This window comes from Capra hircus (genome assembly GCF_001704415.2).
Source record: "Capra hircus breed San Clemente chromosome X unlocalized genomic scaffold, ASM170441v1, whole genome shotgun sequence".
Classification (NCBI taxonomy): Eukaryota; Metazoa; Chordata; class Mammalia; order Artiodactyla; family Bovidae; genus Capra; species Capra hircus.
This window is the reverse complement of record NW_017189517.1, coordinates 39742195-39768980: the sequence shown is the minus strand read 5'-3', so window position 1 is coordinate 39768980 and position 26786 is coordinate 39742195. Positions and strand designations below refer to the sequence as shown.

Sequence of the window (26786 nt, the reverse complement as noted above, 5' to 3'; positions counted from 1 at the left end):
ATAGAAATCCAGATTTTAAGTGAAAACTAGGGATTCAGTTCAGTTCAGTCGCTCAGTCGTGTCCGACTCTTTGCGACCCCATGAATTGCAGCACGCCAGGCCTCCCTGTCTATCACCAACTCCAGGAGTTCACTCAAACTTACGTCTGTCGAATCGGTGATGCCATCCAGCCATCTCATCCTCTGATGTCCCCTTCTCCTCCTGCCCTCAATCCCTCCCAGCATCAGAGTCTTTTCCAATGAGTCAACTCTTCGCATGAGGTGGTTCATTTAAAAACAAATACAAAACATCACGTGCCAGACAAAGTCTATCTGCAGAACAGACTTAGCACTCTGGACTAAGAAACCACCAGTGATTTTTGTTTATCCATTACTACCTTCTGGCACTCAATACTTACCTTTTAGGTCTCAGTTCTAATATAGATATTGGTACTCGTATTTTTAAACCTTTTAAGAGTTTCACAGTTGGAAATACTCAAATTGTGTTATACAATAATTTCTAGGGATCTTACGTTATTTGGCAGGGTCACATCAGACATAACCTCAGATTCTGCATCAATGATGTGATATCCATCTGCTGAGCTGAAGAAAATCTTTAGTCTTTTTTCAGAACCAATAGCCAGGTCAACTGTCACTGGCTTATGACCAAGTGTTGGAAACACCTGTAGGTATAAAACCAAATATGGCCAAAAGGCCAAAAATGAAACTCTGTCAAAGGTGAAAATTCTCCCGCCCGTTTGCTTAACAGGTGTATAGAACCCAGAATGATTTTTAAAATTACATAATATATTTAGAGACCTATGTATTACAACTTTTCTTATCTCTGTTAACTCAACAAGGACAATTATATTTAGGTTCTAAATATTGAGTTTTCCTTCAAAGGCCAAATCTTCAAAAATCATAAGAGTCTTATATGGCCTTGTATTCTCTGTGCTGTCTTTAAATTCCTTGCCTTGAGCTTCAGCAAATGAAGGAGCTCATCTGGTCTCTTAAACCGGTTTGCTGGATCAGCTGCCTGTATTTTTGCCAGTATTCGTATATAGGCTTCATAGGACATGTAGTCTCCTTCGGAGTCTGCTGATTGATCAATGCACACTTGGTAGGGAATGAGAAAGGCCAGACATGTTAACCTGCCATAGACTGGGGGTAGTCTAGGCTCTTATGGTTCCTAGCCCAAGGAAACAAAAAGCCAAACAGGATACACTGTCAAGTTCAGGTCACAGTAGAGGACTGGGCATCACAGGTTTCATCATACTGAACTCATGTGGTGGGATTCAAGAACTGGAGTGAGGACTTAGACAAGGAACTGTGTATCAGGCCAGACAGACTGTTGGTACTTACCTTCTTTGCTTCCCAGCTCCATACCAGGCAGCTCTAACCAATCAGCAGACACCCAGGAACAAACCCATATCCAAATACTGACAACTGACCCAATGCCCAATTTAGGGAGATCAGATCAGGGATGTGATTTGTGTCAGGACAGGCCCAGACTATCTATATAGTAGTCTGTGCTATTTATAAAAGAACATATTTATTGTACAAATGGCTCAGCCGGTAAAGAATCTGCCCACAATTTGGGAGACCTGGGTTCGATCCCTGGGTTGGGAAGATCCCCTGGGGAAGGGAAAGGCTACCCACTCCAGTCGTCTGGCCTGGAGAACTCCATGGACTGTATAGTCCATGGGGTCACAAAGAGTCAGACACGACTGAGCGACTTTCACTTTCAGACATTTGAGGAGCAGTCATAAACATTAACCCATCTATATTGTACGCATGTGATGTTTTAGCCTATAAAATATAATATGTAAACAGATCCTAGCCTAAGTTATGATTGTATTTCATGAATACCTTGCTGGGGTCTATCACAATGTATCCCTATCAGTGCTTTGAAAAACTCCATGGACCAACCAGTTCAAAATCTCCTAGGATGTTTGCTAAAAATATAGATTCCCCAGGCCCCACTCCAAACCTACTAATTTGGCCTAGAGTTGCGTCTGGGCTCTAAACTTTTAACAAATGCTTCAGATGATTCTAAGGAGCTACTGGACTCTATGTAGTACCACTGGTTCATTAATCAGTCTTTATTAATACAGAATAAATACAGAATAATACTATTTATGTTGAGTTCTGAAGCACTGTAAAAAGATAATAAAGATAAAAATAGTCTCCAGTTTATGAAATGTGATTAAAAATCATCAGCAACTTAATTGTTTGGGACACTAAATGGTTACCTTATGAGGCTGATCCATAGAAGTTCAGTTAAACCAAAATAAGGGTGGAAACAGTACTCGTAATCCAAATAAGCCTAACCAGCATTCCTTGTAATAGTTCTAGAGAGAAATGTGTTTAGAGATCCAGTTTGGAAGGAATATAGAGCCACCCTTTCCTCCCCACCCCCAGCTATTACAGTCCTGGCCATGAGAGCAAAGGCCTTCTTTCCCCTCATTCCTCTACCAGGGGGTTCCCCACTCTGCCACTGCCACACCTTTCCTTACCTTCCCTCTGCTCTCCACCCCCCACTAAGAGATAACAGGGACTTTCTCAGCTTCAAGTCATTGGGGTGGCACCCAAAGCTTGTGTTTGTGGCTTTAGAAGAGGAGTTATTCATGTTAGCTACAGGAATTAGGAGTGAGGAGCTGGTAGGGAGTTCCTGTAAGGGGAGGAGTCAGGGATTTCCCTCACATTCTCCCTTGGTTTGGTGCCTGTGAATTGTCTAGAAAAGGGTTAAATGATAATTATTGACATGGTCTTTTCAAATTACATTAACTGTAGAAGAATAGCATCTATATATCTCCTACTATATTCCAAATACTGTTCTGTTTACAATTTCTCAAAAGAAAGCCCAGTGAAAATGGAGACCACTCACTTTAATGGCAGTGCTTTCATCAAAGGACTTCGGTGCCCATGCATACAGGTGAATCGATGATTTCAAAGCAATTGCAATATATGTTGTTTCTTCATGTTGGACTACAATGATAAAATACAAAGAAGTAACAATGCCACAGGGTTAACAAGAACAATCAAGTATTTGTATTTGTTGTTAAAAATGTCATAACAATGACAATTAAGAAGGCAATAGCATCCAGAGTGATTTATGGATTTGAATATGCAATCTCTAAAATCCCAATGGCCCCCTATGCATAAACAGAAGTGCTGATTAAAATTCACATGGAAGTGGAAGAGGCCAAATGCTCTTGAAAATAAAAAACAATGTTGGATGACTCACAGTTCCCAGTTTCTTAACTTATTATAAGCTATAATGATCAAAGCAGTGTAGTACTGCCATAAGGATAGGCATATAGATCAATGGAGTAGAACTGAATGTCTATAAATAAAGTACATTTATGGTCATGGTGCCAAGAATATTCAATAGAGAAACAATAATTTCTTCATCAAATGGTACTGAGACAACTGAATATCTACACATAAAAAAATGAACTGGATGTCTTACCTTAATCCATATATACAATAATTAACTTGAAATAGATCAAAGACCTAAATGTAAGAGCTAAAACTATGAAGCTCTTAAAAGCAAATAAACCTTCATGGTAATAGATTCTCATGTTTGACACCAAAGCATAAACAACAAATAAAGAAAGCTAAATTGGGTTTCATTAAAATTCACTCTTCTATGTATCAAAGGAAACTATTAAGAGAGTGAAAAGACAAAGTATGGAACAGGAATAAATATTTCCAAATCATATATCTGTAAGGGTCTAGTATCCAGAATATATAAAAAACACAACTCAATAACAAAAATATAAATAACCCAAGGGAGATATACAAATGGCCAATAAACACTTGAGTGCTCAACAACATTATTCATGAGGGAAATGCAAATCAAAACTATAATATGATGCCACTTTATACCTACTTGGACGGTTAGAACCAGAAGAAAGACATTTTAAGCAATGAATTTATAATGGATAAACAAAAGATGAAATATTTATACGATGCAATAAAAAGGAATACTGATACATGTTGTACTGGTTATAACATGGATGAACCTTGAAAACATTATGGTATGTGACAGAAGCTTGTCACAAAAGATCATATGATGTATAATTCCATTTATGTAAATCGTGGAGAAAAGACAAATCTATAGCAGAGAAAGTAGATCAGTAGCTTCTTAAGATTATGAAGGGAATAAGGTAAGAGGAATTAAATGTGCAGTGATTGCTAATGGCTATGACGTTTCTTGTTAGAATGATGAAAATCAGATCATGGTGATGGTTACACAACTCTACAAACATACTGCAACTCACTTAATTGTACCCTTTAATTGGGTGTATTTTATGGAATATAAATTATTTAAATAGAGCTTTTTTATTAAAGAAAGAGAAAGTTTATAAAAAAGTATATATTCGCCCTTGGCCAGACCTTCTGGCTCTTATGAAATATGTTGTCCTACTTCTAGATTTATGTTTGTGCTAAATCCCTCTTCTTTGGCAGAGATACTGCTGCTGTCTTCTCTAGCCAGACTTCATCTAAGACTAATATATTAGAGTTCTCTCTCTCCTTTCCTCTCCCTTCCTCTCTCATTCTCTCTCACTCTGTATTTCTTCCTCTCTGAGTCTGGCCTCTCTTTCTTTCTTTTTTTAACTGTTCAGAAGTAGGTCAAAGAATTACGATTAATAAATCCCCCAACAAGCAAACAAATTCTCTTTTAAGCAAATAATGCTGACAATTTTAATATATGGCAGTAATTGGTATCAGTCCATTATTTTGTGGACCTTGGAAGGCTAAGAAAATACAATGCAAGTATGTTTATGTTGTTATTCTCCTTTGGGAAGGAACTACTGTTCCACTCATCAGTAGGACAAGTGCTATTAGAGAGCTGGGATGGATTGGAATGCAATCAGCCAGGAAAAGTAGACTAAACTAGTCCATCTGTTTCACAAACGCACAGGACTATCTTTGCAAGGTTGACTATCTTTGTAAACTCTCTCTTATTGAACTAAAAATTTGATAAGTTAGTAAGAGGTACTTCTGCTATATCAACTTCTGGGTTGTCATCTGAGAATACTAAAGTAGTGATACACAAAACTAGAAGAAAATAGTATATTTATTTAATATGCAAGTTGTCTGGGCACTTATTTCTACCTTTATTTGTGTGTATGTATTATATGCAGACTACATCATGAGAAACGCTGGGCTGGAAGAAGCACAGGCCGCATTCAAGATTGCCGGGAGAAATATCAATAACCTCAGATACACAGATGACCACCACCCTTATGGCAGAAAGTGAAGAGGAACTAAAAAGCCTCTTGATGAAAGTGAAAGTGGAGAGTGAGAAAGTCGGCTTAAAGCTCAAAATTCAGAAAATAAAGATCATGGCATCTGGTCCCATCATTTCATGGCAAATAGATGGGGAAACAGTGGAAACAGTGTCAGCCTTTACTTTTTGGGGCTCCAGAATCACTGCAGATGGTGACTGCAGCCATGAAATTAAAAGATGCTTACTCCTTGGAAGGAAAGTGATGACCAACCTAGATAGCATATTCAAAAGCAGAGACATTACTTTGCCGACTAAGGTCCGTCTAGTCAAGGCTATGATTTTTCCTGTGGTCATGTATGGATGTGAGAGTTGGACTGTGAAGAAGGCTGAGCGCCGAAGAATTGATGCTTTTGAACTGTGGTGTTGGAGAAGACTCTTGAGAGTCCCTTGGACTGCAAGGAGATCCAACTAGTCCATTCTGAAGGAGATCAGCCCTGGGATTTCTTTGGAAGGAATGAGGCTAAAGCCGAAACTCCAGTACTTTGGCCACCTCATGCGAAGAGTTGACTCATTGGAGAAGACTCTGATGTTGGGAGGGATTAGGAACAGGAGGAGAAGGGGACGACAGAAGATGAGATGGCTGGATGGTATCACTGACTCGATGGACGTGAGTCTGAGTGACCTCCGGGAGTTGGTGATGGACAGGGATGCCTGGCGTGCTGCGATTCATGGGGTCGCAAAGAGTCAGACACGACCGAGTGACTGAACTGAACTAAACTGACTGATGTATGTATATGGGCTTCCCTGGTGGCTCAGATGGTAAAGCGTCTGCCTGCAATGCAGGAGACTTGGGTATGATCCCTGGGTTAGGAAGATCCCCTGGAGAAGGAAATGGCAACCCACTCTAGTACTCTTGCCTGGAGAATTTCATGGGTGGAAGAGCCTGGTAGGCTACAGTACATGGCATCACATATGTATACATATATGAAACCTATCCTGGGAAAGCCTCTTAGTATGCAGAATAGAAATGGTCAGTCAGGATAAAAATATCCTGCCACAACTCATATTATGTGATTCCAACTATCTCTTACCTATGCCACTAGTTCTGACTGATAGACAATAGTAAAGAGGAAAGAAGGATAAAAGGCTAAGAGTAGAGGGGATTTGCTTCAGAAATAGAAAGAACGGGAAAGCATTACTTCCAAGTTGTTGAGAGATGACAGCAGGAGTCTGAGACCCTGGATTTGTTACTCCATTCCACAGTGGATGGTTGTGAAGACACAGGGGATATGAAAACACACTAATCAGACAGGAAATATTTTGCAATTATACTCATGAATATCATAAGTGGGAATGAGAGCCAGCAGATAATTGATAAATTTGCTTTTTGACTCATGGTAGAGTTTCTTGGTCAGTATTAAGAGGGATTTTCCAATTTTTAAAAAAGGAATCATTATGGGATTCTATTTTATTGCTGCTCCAAGAAAAGACAATGTCATATAAATCTCCTTGCAGGTTATTGAAGACACATAAACATTTATACAATTGAAGTTAAATAGAAGCAGGAAGAAACATCAGTTAATGTGAACTAATTAGAGTGAGTGGGAAGGGAAGAAAGGAGAAAAAGTAAACCAAATTTAACTTCAACAGCTATTTCAGTCAATCAATATTTTTTCAATAACAGCCATTATTGTGACATAAAAGGCTCAGACAAATTTACTCATTTTTGTAGTTGAAGTTGCAAATGTTTTCCTTTCTCTGCTTTCCTTTCACAAGAATGTACTTCACCAAATGAAGGGAGGCAAAATTTATATAGCTGAGATAAATGGCAACATATTCCAGTATTCTTGCCTGGGAAATTCGAAGGACTAGGGAGCCTGGCAGGCTACAGTCCAAGAGGTCACAAAAGAGTTGGACATGGCAATGACTAAGCAACAACAAAAGCAAATGTGAAATGAGACTTACGGACACTGAAGTGTTCACAGCCTGTCAGCTTATCAATGGCTTTGCAGGCTTCTTCTGTTTTGAGCATTTCCTCCTGTCTTCTTTTACTTTCTGGATCATCATTCAAAATCTTATTTCTCAGCCAGGTCAAATGATACACTCGAAGTCTGTTCTTACGGCCTGATAGATAAGGAAAGACACAGTGTTTTAATTCAGCCTATTTTTTTTACATATTAGAAGAACAAAATGATAAAGGTATTTTGTCTTTTTAATCAAATCTTTTAATTAAAGTAAAAAGCACTTTTAAAAAACTATACTGCATTGGGTCTCCCCTTTAGAGTTTGGAAATATGATAGCAAAGTTTCTTTTAGTCTCTCACTTCCAAGACAGCTGAAGTGTCTACCAGTTATCAAAGTAGAAGTGAATGTACAATACTTTTTGGAACACGTTAAGACTACTACTGTGTGGGCAACAGAATTACCATCCATTCATTTGTACTTTAGCTTTCTATCTAAGCCATGACTTTTTTGAGACTCAGAGACCTAGAAGTTATCTGTGGTAGTGTGCATATATGAGAAGATACGTCTGGTGTATTGACTGTTAGGCGTCCTCAGCTAGTGAGATGGGTCTCTTTCTCTGTACTCTTTCATTCCAGTAAACTTACAAAGAAATCGAACGGTTTATTATTTTTTCTCAGCCTAATCTATCTTTAATGTTATTTTTCTAATTGTCAGTCAGTTACTCAGTTCAGGCACTCAGTCACGTTTGACACTTTGCGACCTCATGAATCGTAGCACACCAGGCCTCCCTGTCCATCACCAACTCCCGGAGGTCACTCAGACTCACGTCCATCGAGTTGGTGATGCCATCCAGCCATCTCATCCTCTGTTGTCCCCTTCTCCTCCTGCCCCTGATCCCTCCCAACATCAAAGTCTTTTCCAATGTATCAACTCTTTGCATGAGGTGGCCAAAGTACTGGAGTTTCAGCTTTAGCATTATTCCTTTCAAAGAAGTCCCAGGGCTGATTTCCTTCAGAATGGACTGGTTGGATCTCCTTGCAATCCAAGGGACTCTCAAGAGTCTCCTCCAACACCACAGTTCAAAAGCATCAATTCTTTGGCACTCAGCTTTCTTCACAGTCCAACTCTCACATCCATACATGACCACTGGAAAAACCATAGCCTTGACTAGATGGACCTTTGTTGGAAAAGTAATGTCTCTGCTTTTCAATATGCTATCTAGGTTGGTCATAACTTTTCTTCCAAGCAGTCAGCGTCTTTTAATTTCATGGCTGCAGTCACCATCTGCAGTGATTTTGGAGTCCCCAAAAATAAAGTCTGACACTTTTTCCACTGTTTCCCCATCTATTTCCCATGAAGTGATGGGACCAGATGCCATGATCTTCGTTTTCTGAATGTTGAGCTTTAAGCCAACTGTTTCACTGTCCTCTTTCACTTTCATCAAGAGGCTTTTTAGTTCCTCTTCACTTTCTGCCATAAGGGTGGTGTCATCTGCATATCTGAGGTTATTGATATTTCTCCCAGCAATCTTGATTCCAGCTTGTGCTTCTTCCAGCCCAGCGTTTCTCATGATGTACTCTGCATAGAAGTTAAATAAGCAGGGTGACAATTTACAGCCTTGACGTACTCCTATTCATATTTGGAACCAGTCTGTTGTTCCATGTCCAGTTCTAACTGTTGCTTCCTGACCTGCATACAAATTTCTCCAGAGGAAGGTCAGGTGGTCTGGTATTCCCATCCCTTTCAGAATTTACCACAGTTTATTGTGATCCACACAGTCAAAGGCTTTGGCATAGTCAATAAAGCAGAAATAGATGTTTTTCTGGAACTCTCTTGCTTTTTTGATGATCCAGCGGATGTTGGCAATTTGATCTCTGGTTCCTCTGCCTTTTCTAAAACCAGCTTGAACATCTGGAAGTTCATGGTTCACGTATTGCTGAAGCCTGGCTTGGAGATTTTTGAGCATTACTTTACTAGCATGTGAGATGAGTGCAATTGTGCGGTAGTTTGAGCATTCTTTGGCATTGCCTTTCTTTGGGATTGGAATGAAAAACTGACCTTTTCTAGTCCTGTGGCCACTTGCTGAGTTTTCGAAATTTGCTGGCATATTGAGTGCAGCACTTTCACAGCATCATCTTTCAGGATTTGAAATAGCTCAACTGGAATTCCATCACTTCCACTAGCTTTGTTCGTAGTGATGCTTTCCTTTTTTTTTTAATATAAATTTATTTATTTTAATTGGAGGTTAATTACTTTACAATATTGTATTGGTTTTGCCATACATCAACATGAATCTGCCACAGGTATACATGTGTTCCCCATCCTGAACCCCCTTCTCTCCTCCCTCCCCGTACCATCCCTCTGGGTCGTCTAAGTCCACCAGCCCCAAGCATCCAGTATCATGCATCAAACCTGGACTGGTGATTCGTTTTTTATATGATATTATACATGTTTCAATGCCATTCTCCCACATCATCCCACCCTCTCCCTCTCCCACAGAGTCCAAAAGACTGTTCTATACATCTGTGTCTCTTTTGCTGTCTCATATATGCTTTCTAAGGCCCACTTGACTTCTCATTCCAGGATCTGGCTCTAGGTGAGTGATCACACCATCATGATTATCTGGTCATGAAGATCTTTTTTGTACAGTTCTGTGCATTCTTGCCACCTCTTCTTAATATCTTCTGCTTCTGTTAGGTCCATACCATTTCTGTCCTTTATCGAGCCCATCTTTGCATGAAATGTTCCCTTGGTATCTCTAATTTTCTTGAAGAGATCTCTAGTCTTGTTTTCCTCTATTTCTTTGCATTGATTGCTGAGGAAGGCTTTCTTATCTCTTCTTGCTATTTCTAATTGTAAATCCCATCAAATTCTTACAGTTCTTTCAGAAAAACAAGCCATTATTAACCACACATTTATTTTCATATATAGTGACTTTATAGTCAGTTTTAGACTATAAGATTTCTAGGCCCAACAATAAGATTCTTATTCATGTAATCTTAAACATATTTTTACACATTTTTTAGCAGTGTTAGAATTTAAGTATCTATATCTATTGTCATTCTGTTCTCAAATAATAAATTTGAGCTCCCAACTATCAGGTATCTTTCTATACTAACATTCTCTGTACTATCTGATGCAAAAATAATCCACATTTAAGAGAAACTTCAGTAATAAAAAGAGAATATTTGGGTTAGAGAAAGCTGGATAAAAAGAAATCTGTTATCCAGATGTGCAGCCTGCAAGCCATCCAGATGTATTCAAAAGTTAAATGTTGCTTCCGTGTGCCTCAAACAATTATAAATGAATGGCCAAGAAAAACGATTTAAAAAATCATGATACTTTGGTATATTTTTCTAGGGGATTTTCTCTAATCAAAACTTAAAGCAACATTAATCATATTTAGGACTATACATAATCATTAATTAATGTGCAATATCATATTAGGTATAGACAGGAAGTATATAAGCACACAAAAATTACTGTGATTAGTATCATTTTATTCTACAGTTAAAACATTTAACATTTTTCCCAATCTTTCAAGAATAGTTTTTTGCCTAAAGTCAGCATTAATGTTAGTGCTTTCCTGATACCGAGTACTGTTTAGTAATCACAATATTTTTAACATCCATATACTTGATCTCTCATATTCCAAGGTTCAGGCTCTGACTGACCCAAACTAAAAAGTTCAGCTACTATGTGGGAAGAATAGAGGATCCATTCCTGTTACGAGCCCTATCTGTAGACCCTTATTATAGGGCTGTGGTAGGTACAACAGACTCTCATTTTTATCCAGTTATTGGCCTCTTTGTTCCTTGTTGCTTCTAACACATGACAGGAAAGGTATATAGTGGAGGTTTCTGTGGTGGTGAGTGCATGGGTGGCTGAAGCTGTGACTTCCAAAGTTGTGCATGGTTACTGAGAGACGACCTCATAGGATGCAAATGGCATGGTTTTTCCTTTCCCTGACATAGAAGAGGTACATTGCAATCAAACATCCAGACATCAAAGGGGAGTCAGAAGTTTAAATTGTAAATAGTTAAGAAAATACAAGTAGGAAAGCCTGGTGTCCCAATTAAAGTTATATTTACAGTGCTTTCCTAGGAACACTTTCACTTGAGAAAGTCTTTAGCCCAGTTTACCACCTAATTAATCTGCATAATGATTCAGCTAATTTTAGTTCTTAAACAAACCGGAGATGGTAATCAGCAAATTGAGTGGCTCTACAACTTGAATCTGACGGAATGGTCTTCTCTTTATAAGTTTAGTAATGTCTGCCTTTCCACTTCTGTCCATCAGATACAGATTCGATCGAGTTCCCAACAGCAAATTCACTCCTGTTCATATACAAAAAGAAAAGTGCTATATTAGCTCAGATTACATTTTAATTTTTTTTAATTTACTATTTTATTTTTTAATATAAATTTATTTATTTTAATTGGAGATTACATTTTTATAATTGCATTTATATTAATACTTTTGCTCCTCCAGTGTGCTGATCTATGTAAAGGTGATGTTTGTCATTTTAAGCTACTGTTGACTTCATTCTGTGTAACAGGGAACTCTCTACTAACAGAACAAATTTATTTTCATTAAAATATAGAAAATAACACCCTCTGGTAATATTCTACTGGCTGGTATCTGGTATGCCATCACACAGATAGAACTCTGTGTATAACTTAGTACCTTTTAGTAACGTCCCAAAAATCGGTCAACTCTTTTGAAAGTTCCTATTAAATATTCATGAGGCCTAGTATATATAGTCTTTTTTTAAACAAAATTAATTATTTTTCAATTGAAGGATAATTGCTTTACAGAATTTTGTTGTTTTCTGTCAAACCTCAACATGAATCAGCCATAGGTACACATATACCCCTTCCCTCTTGTTGGTTTCTCATTCCTAACTATAACAGGGATTTAATACTTTTAAATAATTATATGCAAATTATTTTAAAATTGGGTGATTCTGTGTTCTTGCATATATTAAAAAACTTATATTGCTGAATGTCTATAAAATTAGTTCCTATTTCATGTATTTACATTCCTATACTCTGTTACTTGTGTGCTGGCTCTATTCATTAAAATATAAGCACTGTTTTAAAGACTGAATGAGAAGACTAAAATAGCAGATTCAACTAAATTCAGAATGTACTTCAAATGGGGGTCAGGATCAAGACAGTGGAGTAGAAAGACTCTGAACACACCTCTTTCCATGGGCACACAAAGACTACAACTATTTACAGAGCAACTGTCTATGAGAATGACCTAAAGGCTAGCAGAAAAATTTTCTGCAACTAAAGACATAAAAAAGGAGCCACAACAAGATGGGAAGGAATGACAGAGATGCAGTTTAGTAAAGACTCATATTCAAGAGCTGATGACTCATAAACAAGAGGTTCTTCCCAAGGAGTTTGGCATCCAAGATGCAAATTGGGTTCCCCAGCCCGGGGGTCTGGCACTGGGAAGATGAGCTCCTAGAACAATTGGTTTTGAAAATCAAGTGGGGCTTATTTTCAGGAGAGCTGAAGGGCCATAAGTAAAAGAAATTCTATTCTTACAGGGCATGCACAAAATCTCATATGCTTCAAGTTTCAAGGCAGACACAGTGGTTTGAAAGGTGCCTGGGTCAGACACACTTGTTGATCTTGGAGAATCCCCTTGGAGAGGCATGAAGCAGCTGGGACACCCCTGGGGACTGAGACACCAGAAGTGGCCATTTGGGGCATCTTGTTCTACCATGATGACACATACTACTACTATCTTTTATATTTTAAAATATAAAACCACAAGTTATAAAAATGGGTTATTAGACATAAATGATAATGAAATAAACTTTGCTTTCTTGTTATCTGATACATTACATTAGTAGAACTTTGAGGATGGCTTTTTTTTTCCCCCCGCAAAACTATAATATTTGCTACACTGCTCTATTTTTAATTTAAAATTCTGTCCCCTGTTCAGTCATACGTTAAGCAAAATCTATGAAACTGCAGGTTGGAGGTTGGCATTTATTTTGGATTTTTCACTTCCTTGCATTAATTTATTCTATTTCATTTATGATTCAGACTGGCTTGAGGTAAAAAATTGTCTCAGAATTACCAAGTGGTTAAAATTCTTCTGGAATAAAGGGCTGAAGAAGTCTATCAAAGTTAAGATATTATACAAGGAATTTTGTCTACAAATCCTCAAGATATTTTAAAAACAAGAACTTGAAGAAATTTCTTGCAATAATCTCACTAGGTATTATACATTGCATTCTATCACAAATTAAAAATACTAAGCTTGAATTTTCAAATAATTATAACCTAGTCCAATTTTATATTTTAGCAAAGTTAATTCAGGTTATAAAGAAAAACAGAATGAACAGGAGAGGGAGTAATTCAAACATCAAACTGCACTGAGTGAAAATAAATAAGCAAGTTAACTACTCTCTCTGTGTGTAGATACATGTGTATATGTATGTTTAATAACATATACAAACACACACACATACTTGGAAACGAGGAGGGCATGGCAACCCACTCTAGTATTCTTGCCAGGATAATCACTTGGACAGAGCCTGGTGGGTTATGGTCCACAGGGTCGCACAGAGGGATAGGATTGAAGTGACTTAGCATGTATGCATAATTGAAAACAGTTGTGTTTAGTCACTCAGTCATGTCTGACTCTTTGCAACCCCATGGACTGTAGCATACTAGGCTCCTCTGTCCATGGGGATTTTCCAGGCAAGAATACTGTAGCGGGTTAGCATTCCCTTCTCCAGGGGATCTTTCTAACCCAGGGATCGAACCCAGGTCTCCCGCATGGCAGGCAGATTCTTTACCATCTGAGTCACCAGGGAAGCCCTGAAAACAGTTTGTCAATAGCAAATACATATTTTATATCTGTGCACTTACACTAGTTTTTATAAAATAAAAATGTACTCTTTTTTTTTTTGCTAAATGTTCCAGTACATTTTATTTTTCAGTTTTAAGAAATCAAACTTACCCCACAAAGAACCACAGCAGATCTCAGAAGTGAATTCCTTTTCATACATGTGGATTAGTGGTTTTTTACATTCATGAGAGACATATAATGGGTTAACGTTAACGTCAGAGGGTCGCTTAGATGATTTCTCAGGTACTTCCACTAATCCAGCATATACTGTGAAGTGAAGATATTGAGAGAATTTATTAGTGTGTATACCATATGCACTTGAGTGTTTTTACAAATGAGACACAGCTTAGAAAAATTCCTTTTCTTTTATTGTATTTTATTTTTTATGGAGTTATCATTTCTATAATTCATAAATCATCAGATGACATAAATCAAGACAGAATATATTTCTGTATATGAATGCATTTCAAGTTACTGTGATTAGATATCAAATGAAATCCAGATGAGGGAGCCAATTTCTCAATTACAGTTCGAATTTAGGTGCTATAAAGATTTAGTGAAGAGTAGATTTTTTAAAAATCCATCTGAATTTATGTCAACTGAGTATTAGAATGACTTGATTCTTTTCTGATAATGAACCAGTGGTCAAAAACTGTATTTAATATGGAACAGACTGAAGCATTTGAAGATTATATTAAATACACTTACAGATGGCACTGGCAAAGTCAGCATTTGCAGTCCTTTCAGAATCATTGGAGGGAGATGAGTGGCTGGCAGAGAAACCTGATTCTGTTGATACTTCTGATATGTCCACAGTGTCGTTCTCAGCATCAGGTACTGCGGGTGCAGCACCTGGGGCAATGGCATTTGAGGCCTCACTTCTACCGCCTGCCTCCTAAAAGATGATCAAAAATTGATTTTGACTTTATTAGGAAATTAACAGTGAGAGAAATGTAAGATGCCTAGGGGTTACTTGAAAGAGGGAATGCAAATTTTGTAACATCTGTAATTCTTGATCCTTATAAAACCCACATTTACCAATAGAACTCAATAATGTTAGCAGAAAAGAAAGAACTAACTTATATTGAGACAACTGATGTCAGAACAGAAATTCATGGAGCATGAAATCCTCAGCTATATAATTTGGGGACTTAAAATTTGTGGAAATTTTACTGTGCATCAGATATCCTGTTAGGCATCTTATTTACAGATTGTTGTGAATTCTTGCAACAACACCAAAAGTAAGTTTGATTATCTCTCTTTTACTTATAAGGAAACTAAAGCTTATTGAAGTTAAACAATCTATTCAAGGTAATATAAATAATTTGGGGGATTAAAGTTTGATGCCAAAGTCTGTCTGATTCCAAAGCTTATGCTTTCAGTTACATTATTTTAAATAGCTGCATGAAAAAACTAAAAAGTACTATTGTGCTGGATTCAATTTCATTTTGTCAAAGGACAAAGCTAATGATAGAAAATCAACCAACACAATTTCCAGAGTGCAAAAATGCTTCAGTGAAGATCTAGCTAGATTCTATTGACTTACAGACAAGAAATACAAGAATAAAGTCACAAAATGTGACAGAATTTATGTGGGATGCCATATCCGATGGAAAAACATACCAATTCTTTTTGGTAAGCCTGTTTGCCAATAAGCATTTCTTTTATGTATAAACAGTGATTCTTGGCATTGATACAGTTATCCTGTCCTATCAAAAACTTGTTTTTATGACCTTTCCTACCATAAAAATGTTATATGGCAACATGTCCTTTTAAAATGAAAGGAAGATCTATTCTCTCTGCAAATGTTTAAAACATTTCTTAAGATAACTGGAGATACCTAAGGGTGCTGTGAAAACCATGCCAGGACATCTTGTTTTAATGTCTTTAATTAAGATAAGTAGGTAGGCAGGTAGGTAGGTAGGTAGGTAGGTAGGTAAGAGCTACCTACTAGGATGGATGAGCATATGGGTGGATAGAAAGACAAGTAGATAGACTGACAGACAGGCAGGCAGACATAGATTCCTTTCTACTGATAGTGCTTTCCCATTGGAAATCATCTGATTCCTTTCTACTGATAGTGCTTTCCCATTGGAAATCATCTAGGGAGTTTCTTCCTTCCTTGTTTTTTTTGTTTGTTTGTTTTGTTTCCTTCCTCCCTTGATTTCTTTTTTAAATTATTTAATTTATTTTAATTGGAGGCTAATTACTTTACAATATTGTGGTGGTTTTTGCCATACATTGATGTGAATCAGCCATGGGTGTACATGTGTCCCCCATGCTGAAACTCCTCCCATCCCCCTCCCCATCTCATCCTTCAGAGTTGTCTCAGTGCACCGGCTTTGAGTGCCCTGTTTCATGCATCGAACTTGGACTGGTGATCTATTTCACATATGGTAAAATACATGTTTCAATGCTGTTCTCTCAAATCATCCCACCCTTGCCTTCTCCCACAAAGTCCAAAAGTCTGTTCTTCATATCTGTGTCTCTTTTGCTGTCTCACATATAGGCTTATCATTACCATCTTTCTAAATTCCATATATATGTGTTAGTATACTGTATTGGTATTTTTCTTTCTGACCTACTTCATTCTGTATAATAGGCTCCAGTTTCATCCACCTCATTAGAACTGATTCAAAAGCATTTTTTTAAATAGCTGAGTAAAATTCCATTGTGCATATGTACCACAGCTTTCTTATCCATTCGTCTGCTGATGGACACCTAGGTTGCTTCCATATCCTAGCTATTGTAAACAGTGCTGTGACAAACATTGGGGTACATGTGTCACTTTCAATTCTGGTTTCCTCAGTGTATATGCCCAGCAGTGGGATTGCTGAGTCATATGGCAGTTCTATTTCCAGGTCTTTAAGGAATCTCCACACTGTTCTCCATAGTGGCTGTACTAGTTTGCATTCCCACCAACAGTGTAAGAGGGTTCCCTTTTCTCTGTACCCTCTCCAGAATTTATTGTTTGTAGACTTTTGGATAGCAGTCATTCTGACTGGCGTGAGAAGGTACCTCATTGTAGTTTTGATTTGCATTTCTCTGATAATGAGTGATGCTGAGCATCTTTTTATGTGTTTATTAGTCATCTGTATGTCTCCTTTGGAGAAATGTCTGTTTAGTTCTTTACCCCACTTTTGGATTGGGTTATTTGTTTTTCTGGTATTGAGCTACATGAGCTATTTGTATATTTTGGAGATTAATTCTTTGTCAGTTGCTTCATTTGCTATTATTTTCTCCCATTCTAAAGGCTGTCTTTTCGTCCTGCTTAAAGTTTCCTTCATTATGAAAAAGCTTTTAAGTTTAATTAGGTCCCATTTGTTTATTTTTGCTTTTATTTCCATTTCTCTGGGAGGTGGGTCATAGAGGATCCTGCTGTGATTTATCTCAGTGTTTTTTGCCTATGTTTTCCTCTAGAGTTTTATAGTTTCTAGTCTTACATTTAGATCGTTAATTCATTTTTAGTTTATTTTTGTGTATGGTGTTAGAAAGTGTTCTAGTTTTTTTCTTTATAGGTGGTTGACCAGTTTTCCAAGCACCACTTGTTAAAGAGATTGTCTTTTCTCCATTGTATATTCTTGCCTCCTTTGTCAAAGATAAGGTGTCCATAGGTGCATGAATTTATCTCTGGGCTTTCTATTTTGTTCCATTGATCTATGTTTCTATCTTTGTGTCAGTACCATACTGTCTTGATAACTGTAGCTTTGTAGCATAGTCTGAAGTCAGGCAGGTTGATTCCTCCAGTTCCATTCTTCTTTCTCAAGATTGCTTTGGCTATTTGAGGGTTTTTGCATTTCCATACAAATTGTGTGGAGAAGGCAATGGCAACCCACTCCAGTACTCTTGCCTGGAAAACCCCATGGATGGAGGAGCCTGGTGGGCTGCCATCTATGGGATCGCACAGAGTCGGACACGACTGAGCAACTTCACTTTCACTTTTCACTTTACTGCATTGGAGATGAAATGGCAACCCACTCCCAGGTTCTTGCCTGGAGAATCCCAAGGACGGGGGAGCCTGGTGGGCTTCCGTCTCTGGGGTCACACAGAGTCGGACACAACTGAAGTGACTTAGCAGCAGCAGCATACAAATTGAAATCATTTGTTCTAGTTCTCTGAAAAATACCGTTGGTAGCTTGATAGGGATTGCATTGAATCTATAGATTGCTTTGGGTAGTACACTCATTTTCACCCTATTGATTCTTCCAATCCATGAACATGGTATATTTCTCCATCTATTTGTGTCCTCTTTGATTTATTTCATTAGTGTTTTATAGTTTTCTATATATAGGTCTTTTGTGTCTTTAGGTAGATTTATTCCCAAATATTTTATTCTTTTCATTGTGATGGTGAATGAAATTGATTCATTAATTTCTTTCTGTTTTCTCATTGTTAGTGTATAGGAATGCAAGGGATTTCTGTGTATTAATTTTATATCCTACAACATTATTTGTTGATTAGCTCTAGTAATTTTCTGGTGGTGTCTTTAGGGTTTTCTATTCAGAGGATCATATCATCTGCAAATGGTGAGAGTTTTACTTCTTCTCTAATCTGGATTCCTTTTATTTCTTTTTCTTCTCTGATTGCTGTGGCTAAAAATTCCAAAACTATGTTAAATAGTAGTGGTAAGAGTGGGCACCCTTGCTTTGTTCCTGACTTTAGGGGAAATGCTTCCAACTTTTCACCACTGAGGACAATGTTTGCGGTGGGTTTATCATATATGGCTTTTATTATGTTGAGGTATGTTCCTTCTGGTCCTGCTTTCTGAAGGGTGTTTTTTTTTTTTTTAATCATAGACGGATGTTGAATTTTGTCAAAGGCTTTTTCTGCATCTATTGAGATCATCATATGTTTTTTTTCCTTTCAGTTTGTTAATGTGGTGTATCACATTGATTGATTTGCAAATATTGAAGAATCTTTGCATTCCTGGTCATGATGCATGATTTTTTTTAACATGTTGTTGGATTCTGTCTGCTATAATTTTCTTGAGGATTTTCGCATCTCTGTTCTTCAGGGATATTGGCCTGTACTTTTCTTGTTTTGGCATCTTTGTCTGGTTTTGGTATTAGGGTGATGGTGGCCTCACAGAATGAGTTTGGTAGTTTACCTTCCTCTGCAATTCTAGAATAGTTTGAGTAGGATAGGTGTTAGCTCTTCTCTAAAGTTTTGGTAAAATTCAGCTGTGAAACCATCTGGTCCTGGGCTTTCGTTTGTTGGAAGATTTTGGATTATAGTTTCGATTTCCGTGCTTGTGATAAGTTTGTTAAGATTTTCTATTTTTCCTGGTTCAGTTTTGGAAAGTTATACTTTTCTAGGAATTCGTCCATTTCTTCCAAGTTGTCCATTTTATTGTCATATAGTTGCTGATAGTAGTCTCTTATTATCCTTTGTATTTCTGTGTTGTCTGTTGTGATTTCTCCATTTTCATTTCTAATTTTGTTGATTCTTCCTTGATTCCTTACCATAATTATTGTATGCCTACCACAAACCAAGCCTGAGGTTGGACCCTGGGACTGCATGAGTAGGTGAAGAACAGTTGTCAAGGATGGATTAAACATAGTATGAGTTGGGTCATGAAGGATGACTACTTCAAAAGCAGAGAAGAGGTAAGGGGAAGCCATATAGACAGAGAAAATTGCTGGCATAGGGTCATTAATTCATGAAAGAGCAAGGCATCTTCTAAGTTACTTTGTATGATAGGACAATGGGCTGGGGAAGTAAATTGGCATGATAATTCTTCTGTCTGTAATCTCAGCTCTGTTCAGATATCCAATACTCCACATTTGCCAAGAACTATTTCAAATAGCACATGTTTCAAGAAATCTCTGTGATAATTCCTATTTATCTACCATCTGTGAAGCTACTTGAGTATTTTTAAACTTATCTATAAAGTCAGTAAATGTTTTTTGAATGTCAAAATCATTGTCTAAACACAGTACATTACTTCCATTTAAATTGTCTGTTAACAGTTTCTCAAAAAGTTAAAATACAAGCTAATAATTCCATTCCTAGGTATACAGATCAAAGAACTAAAAACTGCAGCTCCAATAACAGATACTTGTACAGCAATGTTCACAGCAGCCAAAGATGAAAATGACTCAAGTGTCTATCAAAAGATGAATGGATAAACAAAATGTGATATATTCATACTATTTATTAAGCCTTAAAAAGGAAGGAAATTCTGATATATGATGCTAAATGGATGAACCTTGAAAATATTATGCTGAGACAGACAGAAAAAGACAAATATTGTATGATTCTGCTCATATAAGGTACCTATACAAAAGTAGAATGGAGGTTATTGGGAACTTGGGGGGATAATGGAGAGTTAATTGGTTGAGGTGATAAAAAATCTCCAGAAATTAATAGTATTAATGGTTGTACAACATTGTGAATGTACTTAACTCCATTGAACTGTACACTTAAAAATAGTTAAAATGTGAAACTTTCTGTTATGTGTATTCTATCACAATAAAAAATTTATTCTATCACAATAAAAAATTTTTCTCCCAGAAAAAATGTATGTATTAAGAGACACTATCCCAAGCATACTGTTCATGGAGTTCTCCATTTTTCCTTCTCCATTTCCTTCTTCATTCCCTTCTCCATTTGCCATTTCCTCTTGATGAATGTGAAGGAGGGGGGTGAAAAATCTGGCTTAAAACTCAGCATTCAAAAAACTAAGATCATGGCATCTGGTCCCATCACTTCATGGCAAATATATGGGGAAATAATGGAAACAGTGACAGATCATTTTCTTGGGCTCAAAAATCACTGTAGATGGTGACTGCAGCAATGAAATTAAAAGATGCTTGCTCCTTGGAAGAAAAATTATGACCAATCTTGACAGCATATTGAAAAGCAGAGACATTACTTGCCGACAAAAGTCCGTCTAGTCAAAGCTATGGTTTTTCCAGTAGTTGTGTATGGATATGAGAATTGGATCATAAAGAAAGCTGAACGCTGAAGAATTGATGCTTTTTGAACTGTGGTGTTGGAGAAGACTCTTGAGAGTCCCTTGGACTGCAAGATCAAACAGGTCAATCCTAAAGGAATCAGTCCTGAATATTGATTGGAAGGACTGATGCTGAAGCTGAAACTCTTAATACTTTGGCCATCTGATGCGAAGAACTGACTCAAAGACCCTGATGCTGGGAAAGATTGAAGGCAAGAGGAGGAGGGGACGACAGAGGATGAGAAGGTTGCATGACATCACCGCCTTGATGGATATGAGTTTGAGTAAGCTCTGAGAGTTGGTAATAGACAGGGAAGCCTGGTGTGCTGCAGTCAATGGGGTCGCAAAGAGTTGGACATGACTGAGTGACTGAACTGAACTGATCCCAAGCATATGATCTGAGTAATAAAGGTGGACAAAGAAGATATTTTTGTTCTTGAAAGAAAATAGGAAGCATCCAAATTAGAAGAAATAAAGATGTATCTATAGATATAATTTAAAATGTTTAAGACTTTGGAATAGAAGTTTAAAATATATTTGTAGTGGCTGGAAATATGACATATCACATGAATAAATGCATTTACAAGGAGATGAATTCATTCTCCTTTTCAAATGGTGTATTACCTCTAGCTGATGTTCAAATTCCTGGAATGCTGGTCTCTCCAATATTGGATCATCTGTCTCTGAGCAATTTTCTCCTCCATTCAGTTCTTGGGCTTCACTTTCTTCATTGGTTCCACTGACTCCCTCATTTCCATTACCCTCCTTGCCTCTTCTTCCACTGCCTACATTCGCTCTGTGTTCTTCATGGTCTCCAATGGCTGCACCGTCCCCACGGGCTGCGCTTCCTCCATGGCTTCTATTAACTCTCTGACTTCCATAGCCGCTGAAAGATCCTTCTCCTCTATCACTTCCATCTTTACCATCTTGCTTGTAGCTTCTGCCTCTGCCACAGCTTGGCCTGATAACAAGATTCAATTAATGATAGAAAGTCACCCAATGAAAATAAATGTCAACAAGTGAAACAAAATTAAGTTGACTAACACATATGTATCATCTCCAGAAATGTTTTTGCTCTATGTGAACACTACTGGTATGATATAGATATGAAAAATGTCCCTATGTCCTGTCAATCTTAATACTGAATTATCATAGTCACTTTCAACTCCCTGGCTAAATTTGCATGACAGATGGAAAAGGACGTATTAGGAACATATATTAGGTTAGCAGCAATAATATATTTTTTTCTTAAATCATAGACTATTTCATACATTAGCAACTTCACAGCCACATGAATGATCAAGCCCATATTTTTGGCTCAACCACAACATATTTGAATATTTCTTATATTTAACTTATGTTAATTTAAACACATGCCTTGATCTTCTAACATGTGTATCATCCATTCTACAACAGATTTTCATTGATTTTTCTACTACTATCACCAGGACGCTCAGTAATATAGATCTCATTTAGTTAATACAGTCACTTAATTACTTGCTAGGACCACCAAGCTTAGCAAAATGTCTCAATAATCTTTTGCATAAGAGAAAACATAAATAAGTAACTATGATAATTCTAAAAGCAAATGAATTTGAGATTAGAATTCCTGGTAGTTTTCTTAGTTGGTAAAAAAAGAAAAAATGTTGAATACTCTGTAGTCTGTTCTGTCATATAAAGCCCCAGTAACAGTTGAAAATTAACAAAACAAAATATTAATTTCAATATTATAAAGCAAACAATTTTCCCACTGTTATTTTTCTAAAAATACAAAAATATACTATGTTAATGAATCATCTTTAAGAGCAGTTTAAATACAAACCATAAGCAAATTTAAAATAAGAACACATTGGCTGTTTATAAAGCAGGACCAAGTAACTATATATATAGCAAAGAACTGGTGGTATGCCAAAAACAATACTTCACTAAATATTATCACTTTGAGTAGCTACTCTATAAGAAGATAAAACTAAATGAGCATTGAATTCAGTTACAGCAGTTTTCAGAGTCTCAAGGATGTTAGTAAGTTGGAGCTTAAAACTATCAAGTGAGTATCACATTTGCTCAACAAATTTAGAGGCTTTGTTCTCTAAAGCCCTAAACATCAGGGCTTCAACTTATAATTATTAAGAAGCACACTACTTAATTTGTCACCCCATTTATCACACTCATTGTATTTTACAGGGCAGAATGATTAGTAGCATTAATTTTAAGAGAAACACCCAGATAATGCCAGTTATAAAGAACTTAACAAAGAGTTGAATGTTAATAAAATATAATATTAAAAGAAATGCAAAATTAAGTGTTTTGCATTAAAATAATTTTTAATAAAATAATTAAAAAATCTATTATTGAAAATCAACCATTTACCAATATGCAAATGTAATTCATTCACCCTCCTGGTGATAAATTTTAAAGGTAAACCAAAGATACAAATTGTTCTGAAATTATAAAACATGGACAATGCAAATAATCCAAGAAAACCAACCTTGGCCAGCTAGAAGCATCATCAGGATTATTGCCTTTGTCATCAATAACCTCATCATTGTCATCATCATCACGGTCTTCACCAACAACATCAGCCTGATCAACCTGGTCATTCAACTCATCACTGCCATTGTCATGGTCATAACTATCTTCATAAGCGTCATTAGAATCATCATCACCATCAGTATCAGCACCAGCATCATAAAGCTCAACATAATCACCATCCTCTTCAGGTGGCTGAACAACAGGTGCAGGAGTTAACCAGTCATTCCGGAAGATTTCAGATAGTGCGTTATAACCTACCCATTCATTTGTCAAGTAAACGGGAGGTGATATTTTTCCTACTTTAAATCCATCTGGAACCTGTGTGCACAAGAAAGGTTAATGTAGTCTCTAGTAGCCTTTCATTTTCTTCTGGATTGGAAAGCTTCCAAGCTGACAATATTTTAAAATATATTTTCAACTGAAATGAAGATGTTCACTCATTAGGTAGAGCCAACATTTTTTTAAGGATGAGCCACCAAAACCCAAATCTCAGGCTGTGATCCTTAATGGCCTTTCTAGATCACACAGGGCAAAATTTACTCACTTTGTTTTTAATTAGCTCTACTTACCTGCTGAGAACTAGACATTCTAGTTTTGTTTTGCAGAAGAGTGTTTTGGTGTTGGAGAAGAAGACAGATGATTTGACACTCTACAGAAGAGTGTCACTATTTTCCTTTTGTTTTATCCATTGATATTGGGATTAATACATAGCTCTTAAAATTGATGTGTTAATTTCTCCACTCTAGTTTTATACAACATAGATTATCTTAAAGTAATGCAAACACTTCTAAGAAGCAAACCAACATAAATCTACCTTAAAAAAATCTACCTGCAATGAAGAAGACCCAGGTTTAATCCCTGGGTTGGGAAAATCCCCTGGAGAAGGAAATGGCAACCCACTCCAATATTCTTGCCTGTAAAATCCCATGGACTACAGTCCACGTGGTCACAAAGAGTTGGACACAGCTGAGTGACTAACACACACACACACACATGCACACACACACACACCCACACATATACACATAATGTCCTATAAGCAATCTCTGAGCAATCTGAAAGGGCTGTATGTATAGTAGGGTAGAGGTAATTACAAGAATAAAACAGAATAATCTGAAAGCATTAAATCATAAATAATTAGAAGGCCTTTTTATTTATGAAATTAGAAGGCATTTCATTTTTCACTATTTTTTTAATTTTTATGTATTGCCTCATCTTCTAAGAAATGATATTAGACAAAAAATAAGCATTTAAACTGTACTTAATTTGAGCTAATGCTTCTACAAGCAGCTTTTTTTATCTCTCCTCTCTCAAATATATTCTGATATTAGAATGTGAAAATAAAATATTTTATGATCAATTAAATGTTTTTACATATCAAATGTCATTTCTAGATTTCATATTCTGCATGCTGACATACCAATAGAAATCTATATTTGAAAGATTAATTTAAAAACTCAATGCTTTAACCTTTCCCTCAAATGAAGATGAAAATATGTAAGTCAAAAGAAATTGAAGATTAAAGAGAACAAACAGAAATATGTTAAGAGTTAAGATGGAAACCTACATGAATATCAACCAGCAAACTCTGATCAATGGTAGAATAAGGTGGTGATGACTGAGACCTCCTCCTGATCACAGGACTTGCTTCCTCAGAAGAAGATTCTGTAGAATGCCAAAAAGACATTAGTAACAGTGGTAATCACAACCATTATCTTCATTTTTATAGTGAACCACTTCAATCTCTTGGTATTCTTGTAGCCTCTTTCCATTCAGGAGAGATCACTTGATAAATTCTTATGGGGCCAAGATCCTATGTTCTGTTTTCACAGGTAGAGAGAGACTCAAAGTTTGTTCTGTTAGACCTACATGGCTTTCTTGTTTTTAATATCAAATATATACTTGCTGAATATTTTTGTGTAAAAAGGTACATAGTAAGACTGGTATGCAGATAGTCCCATGAGAAGAAGAGAATGCATCAAGAACAGTAAGGGCTGGTGGTATTTCTGGCCTCCCCTAATAACCAGTAGAAAAAGAGCCCAATGGTGTATAGAAGATGATAGTTTAAACAAAAATTTCAAGAGGAGAGTTGACTCTTCAGTCTTAATCCCCCAATTTCCACTCAGATATATCCTCAAGTACTGCAATACAGTTGAGACATAAACAACTAAAAAGTGACAAATCTTAGCCCTTTTTATAAAGCTGTGAGCCTTTCTATAGAGGCACTCTGCAATACAACTTTCTGCAGTAACAGAAATGTTCAGTATCTGCACTGTCCAATACATTAGCTACTATCCACACATAGCATTTGAGCACTTGAAATATGGCCAGTGTATCTGGGGGGTTGAATTTTAAATTTAACTTCATTTTCATTTTAGTTTTAATTTTAACAGCCACATTTTGCTAGCTGTATCACAACACACAGTTCAATTTTACAGTGTAAATATTTCCATTTAAAATGCAAATCTGTCCAGATTAGAAGTCTGGAATTTTTATATTAAGGTTTGTGGTATAGTAAATAACATCTGTGGTTAAAACAGGGTGAGAATATTTAGGTTCAAAGATCAGTAGATCTGGGTGAGTTTACTTAGAAAAAGCTTCACTAAGGGGACCTTCCAGTCCCTATTTATTGTTTTTGGGTGCTTGGATTTTGAAGACAAATAGTATTCTCTCTCTTTTATTTGCAGCTTTGATATTTATATAGCCAAAATATTGACACTACAACTCCAAAAAGCATGTATTTGAAAATATTACTATCTTTTGAGGATATTATACTGTACACATCTTACAATTTGTGTTCATGCCTTCTGACACTGTTATACCTTTGCAGTTTATTACCTTTCTGCAGAAAACTATTTTCTTGCAAGTGTTTTGGTGTGTCATTAGGCTAGGTAAGAAGTTTGGGTAAATGTTCGAGATTTTGAGGCAGATTTATAGTAAGGTTTTCTGATTTCCTGTATTATGAGGTATGTAATATCATAGGAACTTCAAATCATCTATGTAGCACACACAATAAAATAATAGAATTTTAGAGCTGAAAAGAACCTTAGCTATTGTCTACATAGATACTCTCCCTTTCTCTCTCCCACCACTGTTCATAACTGCTTTGGGGCCTAGTCCAGAATTTCCTTATTTCAATATATACAATATGAATAAATCTTCAATTTTTAGTTGCTTCTTTAGTATTAGCAAATTAACCCTGGTCAAACCAGAAAGATTCTGAGGGAAAAAATTGCTAAAGG

The 26786-nt window shown here is 36.7% G+C and overlaps 1 protein-coding gene across 2 annotated transcripts in view; it reads right to left on the bottom strand.

Annotated features, from left to right (window-relative positions):
* NRK (Nik related kinase) overlaps positions 1–26786 on the bottom strand; it is a 125521-nt gene that overhangs the window by 9769 nt on the left and 88966 nt on the right. The window contains exons 17-26 of one of the 2 annotated variants that reach the window (XM_013976175.2): positions 25112–25209; positions 23501–23862; positions 21637–21973; positions 14766–14952; positions 14169–14324; positions 11375–11518; positions 7183–7341; positions 2866–2966; positions 952–1095; positions 512–661 (exon numbers count right to left, since the gene is read on the bottom strand). In XM_013976175.2, the coding sequence (XP_013831629.1) occupies positions 512–661; positions 952–1095; positions 2866–2966; positions 7183–7341; positions 11375–11518; positions 14169–14324; positions 14766–14952; positions 21637–21973; positions 23501–23862; positions 25112–25209 (1838 nt within the window). The remainder of the gene's footprint in view (positions 1–511; positions 662–951; positions 1096–2865; positions 2967–7182; positions 7342–11374; positions 11519–14168; positions 14325–14765; positions 14953–21636; positions 21974–23500; positions 23863–25111; positions 25210–26786) is intronic. The other variant, XM_013976176.2, reaches the window with a different exon arrangement.